The sequence below is a fragment of the Bacillus rossius genome, chromosome 13 (assembly GCF_032445375.1).
Source record: "Bacillus rossius redtenbacheri isolate Brsri chromosome 13, Brsri_v3, whole genome shotgun sequence".
In the NCBI taxonomy this organism is placed as follows: Eukaryota; Metazoa; Arthropoda; class Insecta; order Phasmatodea; family Bacillidae; genus Bacillus; species Bacillus rossius.
Window position 1 is genome coordinate 43,515,319 of NC_086340.1, and position 13,653 is coordinate 43,528,971.

General features: G+C 43.9%; 1 protein-coding gene across 1 annotated transcript in view; it reads right to left on the minus strand.

Moving 5' to 3' along the window:
* Positions 1-13,653, minus strand: part of LOC134538500 (uncharacterized) — a 345,010-nt gene that overhangs the window by 140,250 nt on the left and 191,107 nt on the right. The window contains exon 2 of the mRNA XM_063379875.1: positions 4,789-4,994. Coding sequence (XP_063235945.1) covers positions 4,789-4,974 — 186 coding nt within the window. The 5' untranslated portion in view covers positions 4,975-4,994. The remainder of the gene's footprint in view (positions 1-4,788; positions 4,995-13,653) is intronic.

Consider the following 13,653-nt stretch of genomic DNA (forward strand, 5'->3'; position numbering starts at 1 on the left):
CAAATTAATGTTTGTGTCATGTAACTCGTCTTTAATTTGAATGTTCTCAAAAACAGTACCAAAATTTAACTAAAAATTCTGCCGAAATAAGTACGTATACAAATAAAAATGCCAGCTTAATTTAATAAAAAAAAATATTTTTAGACTTATAGTTCAATAAATAACATATTAATAGAAAATCTTTTAAGTTTCTGTTAATCAGTAAATGAGTTATTTAAATGATCAGTTTGGTAAAATTGTTACCAAATAACATTAAAAATATGTATATACATAAACTATTTTTAGCAAGTGTTTAAAAAACATTAAAAAAAATAAGCGACCTATATTTTTATTAAAATTTAGGGTTCAAGAGGGTGTAATACACGAATGTCTCAAAATAATATGAGTTTGGTAATATGCGCATATTAGTGTCCCTCCCGGCCATATGTGGCTTTTTTAAGCCAAAAGAAGTACCTACATGAAGTAGATCAGTGGCAATCGGACGCACGAGACAGTTCTCAGCCCTGGGTGTTGGGAACTGATGATGGTTTCTCAGTGATGATAAATAAAAGGGTCTAGTTCAGAATCCCTACAAGGACTCCGGTTTTCAGTCTTCTGATATTTCACTGCACAGACGCTGACGATGTTTCATTGCAACTGAACATAGCCAAGTCCTTCCCTCAATTCCGTGCAGTGTGTTTGTTGCCTGTGTGAAGATAAACTAAAACTATGTAGTTATGACACAATCCGCCATCTTGGATTATGATGTCACGGCTACCATATTGAAAAACAGTAATTATTATAAAAAAATCGAAAATTTTTTAAATTGATGAAATCAATAAATTAATCAAATTGTAAATAATTTTAATTAAAAAAACGCACATCCGTCGTGAAGTCCCCAGTTACTACCTGGTGAGGGCAAAAATAAAAATGATGATGGATCATTCCTCCACGGAAACAACCGGAAGACTGACCTTCTAACACTAATGTCAAGGTATGTATATAGCTGACTAGAATGATGTCACGCCTGCTATCTTGTTTTCTTCTGCTGGAGGCCGTAATCTTAGATCCCACGTATTGTTTCCATCTGCTAGAGGATTCTGCGGCTATATTAGTTTAATTTTTACCCGCGCAAGTGCAGTAATAATATATTACTGTGCCGCCCGCCATCTTTAAATTTGGCCGCCATCTTGAAAATTCGTAATGATTTAGCTATAAATTCAAGAAAAATTCCAAAATTCATTCTTAAAAATCTGCAGTCAATATACTGATCGATTAGATCAGCTCCTGCCCTTAGTTAAATACTTGATTGATGCAAAAAAAAATATTTTACATAACTAAAATAAAAGTAGCTTAGTTTAGTAGTAGTCTACAAACATTCAGTAAGTTTATGATTTATTCGGTGTCATCTTGGGAATTCGTAATTACTTAGCTATAAATTCGGAAAAAATTCTAAAATTCTTAACAAAAGAATAACGTCATGCAGAACTTGGTGCGAGGAAGCGAGCGATAAAGCAAGTTTCACAAGCACTGTCAAAGTCTAACCGACAATCATCAGCTGCATTTTCATCATTAAATATATCGTATACAGATATTTTGTTGAAATAACTACGGGTAAAATGTTACTATTGCGTACTTAATTAATGTCACCAACCCTAGTTATTTTTAATAAATAATTTTATGATTTAAATAAGTTGAACGGTGGTTTGGAAATTGGTTCTTTTATAATATCATTTAGATGCTTGGTCTTCATCTTAAATACTATTTTCTTATATTTAAAATGTTTCAAATCCATCAAAAGCCTGCACCACAAAGATTTGGGGAGTGTCATAAATATTTTAAATCGTTTGGAGATGAACCTGTAGACAAGGGTTGTGGGTGCATGCAAGGCTAGCTAGAGCGTGAAGGCAAGGCGAGGCGAGCCAGAGCGTCAAGGCGAGGCGAGGCGAGCTAGAGCGTGAAGGCAAGGCGAGCAAGAGCGTGAAGGCAAGGCGAGGCGAGCAAGAGCGTGAAGGCAAGGCGAGCCAGAGCGCGTGGAGGCAAGTCGAGCCAGAGCGCGTGGAGGCAAGTCGAGCCAGAGCGCGTGGAGGCAAGGCGAGCCAGAGCGCGTGGAGGCAAGGCGAGCCAGAGCGCGTGGAGGCAAGGCGAGCCAGAGCGCGTGGAGGCAAGGCGAGCCAGAGCGCGTGGAGGCAAGGCGAGGCGAGCTAGAGCGTGAAGGCAAGTCGAGGCGAGATAGAGCGTAAAGGCAAGGCGTGGCGAGCCAGAGCGCGTGGAGGCAAGGCGAGGCGAGCCAGAGCGCGTGGAGGCAAGGCGAGGCGAGCCAGAGCGCGTGGAGGCAAGGCGAGGCGAGCCAGAGCGCGTGGAGGCAAGGCGAGCCAGAGCGCGTGGAGGCAAGGCGAGGCGAGCTAGAGCGTGAAGGCAAGGCGAGGCGAGCTAGAGCGTGAAGGCAAGGCGAGGCGAGATAGAGCGGGAAGGCAAGGCGTGGCGAGCCAGAGCGCGTGAAGGCAAGGCGAGGCGAGCCAGAGCGCGTTGAGGCAAGGCGAGGCGAGCCAGAGCGCGTGGAGGCAAGGCGAGGCGAGCCAGAGCGCGTGGAGGCAAGGCGAGGCGAGCCAGAGCGCGTGGAGGCAAGGCGAGGCGAGCCAGAGCGCGTGGAGGCAAGGCGAGCCAGAGCGCGTGGAGGCAAGGCGAGCCAGAGCGCGTGGAGGCAAGGCGAGCCAGAGCGCGTGGAGGCAAGGCGAGCCAGAGCGCGTGGAGGCAAGGCGAGCCAGAGCGCGTGGAGGCAAGGCGAGCCAGAGCGCGTGGAGGCAAGGCGAGCCAGAGCGCGTGGAGGCAAGGCGAGCCAGAGATCGTGGAGGCAAGGCGAGCCAGAGATCGTGGAGGCAAGGCGAGCCAGAGATCGTGGAGGCAAGGCGAGCCAGAGATCGTGGAGGCAAGGCGAGCCAGAGCGCGTGGAGGCAAGGCGAGCCAGAGCGCGTGGAGGCAAGGCGAGCCAGAGCGCGTGGAGGCAAGGCGAGCCAGAGCGCGTGGAGGCAAGGCGAGCCAGAGCGCGTGGAGGCAAGGCGAGCCAGAGCGCGTGGAGGCAAGGCGAGCCAGAGCGCGTGGAGGCAAGGCGAGCCAGAGCGCGTGGAGGCAAGGCGAGCCAGAGATCGTGGAGGCAAGGCGAGCCAGAGATCGTGGAGGCAAGGCGAGCCAGAGATCGTGGAGGCAAGGCGAGCCAGAGATCGTGGAGGCAAGGCGAGCCAGAGATCGTGGAGGCAAGGCGAGCCAGAGATCGTGGAGGCAAGGCGAGCCAGAGATCGTGGAGGCAAGGCGAGCTAGTGATCGTGGAGGCAAGGCGAGCCAGAGATCGTGGAGGCAAGGCGAGCCAGAGCGCGTGGAGGCAAGGCGAGCCAGAGATCGTGGAGGCAAGGCGAGCCAGAGATCGTGGAGGCAAGGCGAGCCAGAGCGCGTGGAGGCAAGGCGAGCCAGAGATCGTGGAGGCAAGGCGAGCCAGAGCGCGTGGAGGCCAGGTGAGCCAGAGCACGTGGAGGCAAGGCGAGCCAGAGCGCGTGGAGGCAAGGCGAGCCAGAGATCGTGGAGGCAAGGCGAGCCAGAGATCGTGGAGGCAAGGCGAGCCAGAGATCGTGGAGGCAAGGCGAGCCAGAGATCGTGGAGGCAAGGCGAGCCAGAGATCGTGGAGGCAAGGCGAGCCAGAGATCGTGGAGGCAAGGCGAGCCAGAGCGCGTGGAGGCAAGGCGAGCCAGAGCGCGTGGAGGCAAGGCGAGCCAGAGATCGTGGAGGCAAGGCGAGCCAGAGCGCGTGGAGGCAAGGCGAGCCAGAGATCGTGGAGGCAAGGCGAGCCAGAGATCGTGGAGGCAAGGCGAGCCAGAGATCGTGGAGGCAAGGCGAGCCAGAGATCGTGGAGGCAAGGCGAGCCAGAGATCGTGGAGGCAAGGCGAGCCAGAGATCGTGGAGGCAAGGCGAGCCAGAGATCGTGGAGGCAAGGCGAGCCAGAGATCGTGGAGGCAAGGCGAGCCAGAGATCGTGGAGGCAAGGCGAGCCAGAGATCGTGGAGGCAAGGCGAGCCAGAGCGCGTGGAGGCAAGGCGAGCCAGAGCGCGTGGAGGCAAGGCGAGCCAGAGATCGTGGAGGCAAGGCGAGCCAGAGATCGTGGAGGCAAGGCGAGCCAGAGATCGTGGAGGCAAGGCGAGCTAGAGCGTGTGGAGGCAAGGCGAGGCGAGCTAGAGCGTGTGGAGGCAAGGCAAGGCGAGCTAGAGCGTGTGAAGGCAAGGCAAGGCGAGCTAGAGCGCGTGAAGGCAAGGCAAGGCGAGCTAGAGCGCGTGAAGGCAAGGCAAGGCGAGCTAGAGCGCGCGAAGGCAAGGCGATCTAGAGCGCGCGGAGGCAAGGCAAGGCGAGCTAGAGCGCGCGGAGGCAAGGCAAGGCGAGCTAGAGCGTGTGAAGGCAAGGCGAGGCGAGCTAGAGCGTGTGAAGGCAAGGCAAGGCGAGCTAGAGCGCGTGAAGGCAAGGCAAGGCGAGCTAGAGCGCGCGAAGGCAAGGCGATCTAGAGCGCGCGGAGGCAAGGCAAGGCGAGCTAGAGCGCGCGGAGGCAAGGCAAGGCGAGCTAGAGCGCGCGGAGGCAAGGCAAGGCAAGGCGAGCTAGAGCGCGCGAAGGCAAGGCAAGGCAAGGCGAGTTAGAGCGCGCGAAGGCAAGGCAAGGCAAGGCGAGTTAGAGCGCGCGAAGGCAAGGCAAGGCAAGGCGAGTTAGAGCGCGCGAAGGCAAGGCAAGGCGAGAAAGAGAGCGCAAAGGCAAGGCAAGGCGAGGAGCACTCACGTCGACGGTAACGCCGGGCAGCGGGAAGAGCTGCGCCGGCGGCATGTCCTGCGGCACGAAGCGGTAGAACTCGTTGCCGTCCTTGTACCACTTGACGGAGTAGAGCGCCTCGCCCTCCAGGTTGAAGTGGCACTCGAGGCGCGCGTCCTGGTCGCGCACCGCGTGCATGGGGATGCGCACCTCCATGAGCCGCAGGCCGCGGGCCCCTGCAACAACAGTGGCCTGCAGTCACTGCCCGCGTCACTGCCGGCGTCTGTGGCGTCACTGCCGGCGTCACTGGCGTGCATGGGGATGCGCACCTCCATGAGCCGCAGGCCGCGGGCCCCTGCAACAACAGTGGCCTGCAGTCACTGCCCGCGTCACTGCCGGCGTCTGTGGCGTCACTGCCGGCGTCACTGGCGTGCATGGGGATGCGCACCTCCATGAGCCGCAGGCCGCGGGCCCCTGCAACAACAGTGGCCTGCAGTCACTGCCCGCGTCACTGCCGGCGTCTGTGGCGTCACTGCCGGCGTCACTGGCGTGCATGGGGATGCGCACCTCCATGAGCCGCAGGCCGCGGGCCCCTGCAACAACAGTGGCCTGCAGTCACTGCCCGCGTCACTGCCGGCGTCTGTGGCGTCACTGCCGGCGTCACTGGCGTGCATGGGGATGCGCACCTCCATGAGCCGCAGGCCGCGGGCCCCTGCAACAACAGTGGCCTGCAGTCACTGCCCGCGTCACTGCCGGCGTCTGTGGCGTCACTGCCGGCGTCACTGGCGTGCATGGGGATGCGCACCTCCATGAGCCGCAGGCCGCGGGCCCCTGCAACAACAGTGGCCTGCAGTCACTGCCCGCGTCACTGCCGGCGTCTGTGGCGTCACTGCCGGCGTCACTGGCGTGCATGGGGATGCGCACCTCCATGAGCCGCAGGCCGCGGGCCCCTGCAACAACAGTGGCCTGCAGTCACTGCCCGCGTCACTGCCGGCGTCTGTGGCGTCACTGCCGGCGTCACTGGCGTGCATGGGGATGCGCACCTCCATGAGCCGCAGGCCGCGGGCCCCTGCAACAACAGTGGCCTGCAGTCACTGCCCGCGTCACTGCCGGCGTCTGTGGCGTCACTGCCGGCGTCACTGGCGTGCATGGGGATGCGCACCTCCATGAGCCGCAGGCCGCGGGCCCCTGCAACAACAGTGGCCTGCAGTCACTGCCCGCGTCACTGCCGGCGTCTGTGGCGTCACTGCCGGCGTCACTGGCGTGCATGGGGATGCGCACCTCCATGAGCCGCAGGCCGCGGGCCCCTGCAACAACAGTGGCCTGCAGTCACTGCCCGCGTCACTGCCGGCGTCTGTGGCGTCACTGCCGGCGTCACTGTCCGTGTTACTGGCGAGCACCAGTCAGTCGGCGAGCGGAACGAGCAGAAGCAACGATCTCAATTTCTTTTAGTAATGAAGAAGGCAACTAGATTGAAACCATTTTATAGTTATTTATAAAGACCTGCAAAATTCGCGAATTCAATGACCTCCAGGATAGACTCTACTACACTCTACACACTCGGGCAAATGCCACCTGTTCATTGGCTGCTGACTTGTGAGTCGTCTCGACTGGGTGGCCTGTGATTCGACACTTCTATGAGTGAGGGTCTCTAATTGGCCCTCAGTCCTCCAGATTAACAGAGAACCAATTGCAGAAAATGCAGCGCTTGTGTATAATTATTTGAATTGTAGCATTCCACGAAATGAATCCGCGAATTTTGCAGGTCTCTACTTATTTATTTGTATAGACCGGAAAAATTCGCGGATTAATTTCGTGATAGGCTGAAATTCAAACATGTGCACAATTCTGCTGGTTCTGCTATTGGCTCGCAGTTTAACTGAAGCTCTCTGGGCCAATGAGAGAGACTATCGACCGAAGAATCATCGAATCACAAGCTATACCTAGTGGAGACGCCTCACAAGTTAGCACCCAATGTACATGCGTGTTTTGCTTGAGAAATGCAGAGGTGTAATGGAGGCTATCCTAGAGGTCATTGAATCCGCGAATTTTTCCGGACTCTATTTATTTGTTTTATTTTTAAATGTATGACATATAATTATTTCATTAAGAACTTCCGAAGTGGTTTATTTGATATAAGCTGGTATATAATCTAAGCATTGAGCATACAATAAAATAAAAATAATAATAATAGTTTCTGTTCTTACGTATAAGGTAACATTTGCATTGAAGACAGTGATCTATTTTGAAATTTAATGTTACAAAAATTAACTAAATAAATACTCAGTATTCAATGTAAATATAAACATGAGGACAAACGAATTTATTTAATTTAGTAAAACAACCTTAACAATTTTTAATAAAAAATGAAAAGGAATAAATGTGCTAAATATTTTTTCTTTGTTATTAATTTTAATTGTTTATTTAATTATAATATAAAAAGTCTAATGCAAATAATTTATAAATATGGGAACATAACGTAACTTACAAATATTTCACTTGAGAATACACTTGACAACTTTTTTTTTTCATAAACCACAAATAAATTTTTTATTTATATGAACCAGCATTTAGTATGATTCACTAAATTTCTGAACGCAAGTCTCACGTAGTTCCTTACACGTTGCTAGAACTCGCTACCGTAGCAGCTATATCAACTATCGAATCATTCGTTTTGCAGGGCGAAAGTTTTAACTATATAATGAAACATCTCCTATAAAAAGAAAAAAATACTTGGAAAAATACTAAATCCTTTAACAAGGTATTTTATTAAAATACTGCCCACCTTGTTAAAATTTATTAAAAATTTAATATATAATTTCCTCAAATATACAGTTAAACTATTATATAGTTCTATTTCTTACTACCTATGCGAATACATAAAAATTAATTTTCCTAACAAACAAACTAATTCAATATTACTTCAGGTAAAAATGGGGGATATATGCCTGCTTAGTATGAAATAATCAATCCACTAGACTGAGCTATGTACAAAATAATATTATAGCAATTAGATAAAATAATAAAATGTATTCATGTATATTTGCTCAAAGCAAAATTAGTACAATCCAGTAATATTTAATTTAAAAAAGTTTAAAAAAAAACTCCACTGCCAAGTTTTGAACCACATTCCTTTGGCTTAAAAACCGCGCATTATTATCACTGTGCTACGAACTTTGACAGAAGATTGTAAGCAGCATATGTATTATAACTGATGTAATACCAGTAATCGGAGGTTTTTAAAACTAGAAAATATTCTTTACTGTGACTATTTTTGTTTACCGAATATGTTCCAGTGTAGTTTCACTATCATAAATAGTGACCTGAAAAATTCGCGGGTTCATTTCGTGTTATGCTAAAATTCAAATAATTATACCTTAGTGCTGCTTCTGTCATTGGTTCACTGTTAATCTGGAGGACTGAGGGCCAATTAGAGACCCTCACTCATAGAAGTGTCGAATCACAGGCCACCCAGTCGAGACGACTCACAAGTCAGCAGCCAATGAACAGTTGGCATTTACCCGAGTGTGTAGAGGGTATTGGAGTCTATCCTTACTTTTTGGTTGAATATTGCCCATTCACGAACTCGACCAAGATTTTAATATTTATATTTTATGTATAAGTTTATAAATGGAAATGACTTCTGAAAAATTACATCAGTTATTATATTGAGTTCAAAAAATTTTATGTATAAACTAAACCAAAAGGTCATTGAACCCGCGAACTTTTCCGGTCTCTTATCATAAATTGTTTATCGGCACACAAATACGTTTGGCATATCCATAAATTTGTATGACAGTGACTATATATAGGTTTATGTTCTTACCCGTGGATCTACCATCCTGAGAACATTTCGTCGCATGGTGCGCGTCCATCGTATATTCACTCCTTAAAATAGTTTAACCTCAAAAACATTTTTAAGTCATTTGATACAATGTTTATAAGTTAAATGTTTAATTTGGATTGAATTACTGTATCCGAAGTGAAGCTTTATTCTTTTCAACTATATGTTCCGGAGTAAATCAGACGCATGTAGGCCTAGATATTAATTAAAACAAATTATAAATTGTAGACTTGGGGACAAATTATAATAAACACTGTTTATGATGTCAATTTTATCAAAACCTAATCCAAAACTGTCAATTTTGATGGTTTCTAGACCGTATTTTGGGTGCTCTTGTTTTTTTTTTTTTTAAGGTAGATTTCTAAGAAATACGATCTATTGTAGCCGTCACCATGGTGCGACTTACTGAAAATTTTTCGTTTCATAGTCAATAAAACCCAAAACCATTGTCAACTCTAAAGTTTATACATATCATTTTTTTTGAACTCAATATAATAACTAATGTAATTATTCAGAAGTAATTTCCATTTCTAAACTTGTACATAAAATATAAATATGAAAATCTTGGTCGAGTTCGTGAATGGGCAATATTCAACCAAAAAGGTAGAAACGGCCTATGACTAAAAAATTGTTAAGGATATGAAAACAATAAATACTATGTCTTTTATGTAGAATGTTAGCAGTTGTAATTTTGTATGCGAGTTGGCTTCCGTCACAAATCCTAGGTCTTGTGGTATGTTCATCTCCAAACTCCACTGAACACAAACCAGAAATGAACATATAATAGTGCGCATAAAAGCCTGTAAATGGTCAATTTTTGAGCATTCGTTGACTATACCATGCATGTCAACACTATTTCAAGGCTCGTTTTAATTTAACTTGTTTTATGGAACTTAAAACATAAAGTTATTTGCTTATGTTCGTTTAAGATTTTTTTTGCAAAAAGTATATTCAGTTAAAATTAAATTTAAATGCCTAATGATAGTAATTAGAAATTTAGAAATTGTAAGAATATGTAAAAACAATTATTATGTAGCATAAATGATTTTCAGACTAACATACTTTATTAAATATAATCAGTACATAGTTGTCAAATTATAAAATATAATTTTTTTCAAAACAATATTTATTTGGCAATTGAAACTTCGTACATATTTTCATTTTCCCAATAAGTCAAATTAATTTACAAAAAAATGCATATTCTCTGTAAAAAAAATGACCTTACTTTCATGGTTTTGTGGTACATTAAGATGTACTATATACATTAATAAGTTATGTTTTGAGTTTTGTATAATCTCAGTCAATAATCTACAGAGTTTTGTTTCCTATATAAAATATTCAACTTCGCAGAAAACAAAGTTTGTGCAAATCCAGAATCTGCAGATGGTGGCTCAATAAAACTGTAAAAACGAAAGGCACACTTACCATTTTTTCGGCAGAACAGAAGGGAAGTTTATTGGCAGTGAAAATAAGGTTGGGAAATAGAAGGCAAATACAAGGAAAGTTAAGAACGAGGTGGGAGGGGTAGAAAAGAGATAGAGAACACAAGGAAATGATAAATAATGCAGAAGTTAGAAACTTCTGCACGTGAAAAGTCTGTTGCGTATTTTTCGGACGAGAAGAGAAAGACCACAGTTGTATAAAAGGGGGATTGAGAAACTCTGGATATTTTCGTCGACTACAACAAATCAGCTTAAGGGCTGTTTCAAAGCTTACGCCTCTTACATTCGCGAATATTATTGCTCACATTAAAATTAATCAAGGTGTTCGAACTAAAACGCTGAAATCAAAGTAAAAGTTCCTACATTTTTTCTCCTGATTAGTTTGTAAGTAATATTTTATAAATAAACATATCGGACGTGTTAAATGTAATTTCTAAAAGAGAAACTTTTCCATTTATTTAACTTTTTTTTCCCAGCAATTTCCAACGGTTTGACCATAAATGTTTGGGGTAAGGAAACAAAAAAAAAATGTTTACATGAATGTCATTACTGAGGTAGCAGGCGCCTGCAGTGGAGGTGACAAACTACATTCAGGGAACATCGTGCATCCAGAACAGGAGGCCGTCATCGAACCAACGACCTCCCTTAAGCACGACCCCCATGTGGGGTGTAATAATTCACCTCCCAAGTGCCATGAGCTAGCTTAGCACCCTTTAGAAATGCATCGCTGTCATGTCAACACAATGTAGTAGTCAGAATTAACACGACGGGAACTACTGCACTCTAGAATGTCCCCTTTGCTCAACGATAAGTCCACTTTCCCTGAATGAGCCTTAGACCAGTGGTTCCTAAGTTTTTCAGCTGGCGACCCACCTCTCCTTAAAGGAATACCTCCACGATCTATCGGTCCATGGTGGAGTAAAAACCCTTACTTGTACTTACCGTATCTCTTTCTTATGTACATCAAATATTGCAAATTTAATATCTTTTTTTTAAGATACCGATTCATTATTGACAAATAATTTGTGTTCTGATTTGAAAATGGTTGACAAAATATAAGCACTTTGTAGCAAAACAGTTATTTTTTTAACAATAGACATGTGTTTGCACACAATTCGATTTGTTTCGGTTTTTCTCATCTTTTCTAATGGTTTGTTCGATGGTTTCTGACAGTTTTAGGATCGAGTCGCGACCCACCTGTAACGGCTTCCGCGACCCACCGTTTGGGAATCGCTGCGCTTAGACCTTTCTCCCGCTTATTCATACCTTATTCGTTTGTCGTCTTTGTGTTGACCATAGCTATTCTTTCTTTTCTGTAGGCGCCGTTTCTGTGGTAACTTTCACGTCGATGTCAGCCCTGTGTGTTGGTCCACGTCTCTCGCCTCTCCTTTCTCTGTCCTGAAAATCACTCCAAAGGATTGATCGCAAGCGAAATTTCCTTCCTCACAGCGCCGATTCCAAAGCTGAGTGTCATAAACATGACTTAGTTGGCCGAGACTTCTTCCGAGTTTAAGTGTGTGACTAGCACGCTTCTTTATTTTATACAAGAGAATCCACTATAATAATTGCTATGACGACCGAATAGTCATTCTCCTTTTCATGACTCTTGAACGTATTTGGTGTCGTAACAGATACGAAAGTATCGTTTTTAACCGAATTTGTTATGTTTTACCAATGAAACATGTAAAAACATCTTTGACGATCTCATTAATGGCTGCAACTAGAAGTGTGCCAATTATGATACCAAAAAGCAAAAAAAAAAAAAAAAAAAAAAATCCAAAACACATGGCGCAAAAAAAAATAAATTGATATGGCAGTGGTCTGATTGTGTGCAGCCAACATACAAAATTTTAATTAAATGATTACTGAATCGCTGCTTCGAGTCTGAACTTTATTAATGGTTATTAGATGTATAATATGTTAGTCTCATGTTATTAATAACCGCGTAGTCTTATGTGATATACAAACAGACATACTTTAGTTAAACTTCATAAGACGTTCCGACGCTAGTTACGTGGGCTGGTTCAGTTCGATGATTGTGGGATTCAGTTCCTTGAAGCGACGCACGAGAAAAGTGTACGATTTCATCGGCAGTACACTGTAACTTAATCGTTTTTTGTAAATGGAACAGAAATATTCAGGTAAAGTTACATGTATCTGTATAATTTGTACATTTCTATGAAAACAGCCATATCACTACATAACATTGTTCGCAGTAATACTGGGTTCCTATACTTACCCGGAAATTTATGCTTTTGTGGTGTTCCAGAACCTGCAAAAAGTTAAAGTTATTTGTAAACCGTTCCCTGAATAGTTTCCCATTATTAACCGCGCAGATTAATAAGAAATATAAAACAAAATGGTCATGTTGAATATTGGATTATATGTTCCATGGCTTAGAAAAATTTATACTTGAATGAAAGGGTCGCAGACACTAGACCGACAAGATAATTAAAGTAATTTTACTTTCAAAACAAGTACATTCAGTTATTGTAATTTACAAAGTTATTAGAAAATCTACAAACCTCCCTGAAAATATTTCTACTTGTGTTCTTCGTAAGTTTAGGTAGAAATTTTTGGCAGTGTAAAAATTATTCATCAACTTGTATTTCTGGATAACCATACTATTTTGGTCCTCTACAGGTACTTGTGTTTTAGGCTCGTGTAACTCCAAGTATCCTGAGACGACTAATTCAATGCCATGCCTTCAACCCACCATTCTTAATAGAGTCTATTCCAATAAATTGTTTCTACTGTAATGTATTTACGTTTATTACTTAATTCACTTTGAGAACTAGTCAGGATTTTATCATAATTTTAATTTAATAAGAGATTTATACGTAATTTTGGTTTGCATTCGTGTAGGATCGAACCAAGGACCATAATCGATCAAATCAATTGGAGGCTGGTAGATGAGGAATTAATACATATTTAGGTCTTGTTTACCATATTTTATAGAATAAAACTTTTCCTGAAATTACAATTCCCGCATCGAAGAAGGATCGAACCAAGGACATAAATCGATCAAATAAAAATTATTTTAATAAGCGAATTTTTTAAATGAATTTTAGAATATTTATCAGAATTTTCGGTTGAAAGTTAAAGAATTTCAAGTTTACGGTCAAGTACAAGGTCATGGCCTCGGCGGCTTTGGGCTGCTTGGATTCCGTATATATATATATATATATATATATATATATATATATATATATATTAATTTTTGAGGAATAAAATAGGAAATCTCTCAAAACGGGATATTTTACCCTCGAAATATAGAAATTTCTATGAATTTTGATTCATCTGTGATGTTGTGAGTCAAAGATGGCGATTCCTTACGATTGGCAAGCCAAGAAATACATTGCGCCCGAACATACTTTAATATGCTACTATGACTATATTTTTTAAATTTAATACATTTATGTGCATTAAAACAAAACTTTTCATAAGAAATAATGCTTGCAGACTGATTTTAATTTTCTACTTAGTTAATGTAAATCGTGAATACTTATTTAGATTCCAGGTACGTCAATTTGAAACGTAATAGTATTTTATACATAGGCCTATACATATATGTATATTTAAATATTAATAAGTACATGGGTGATATTT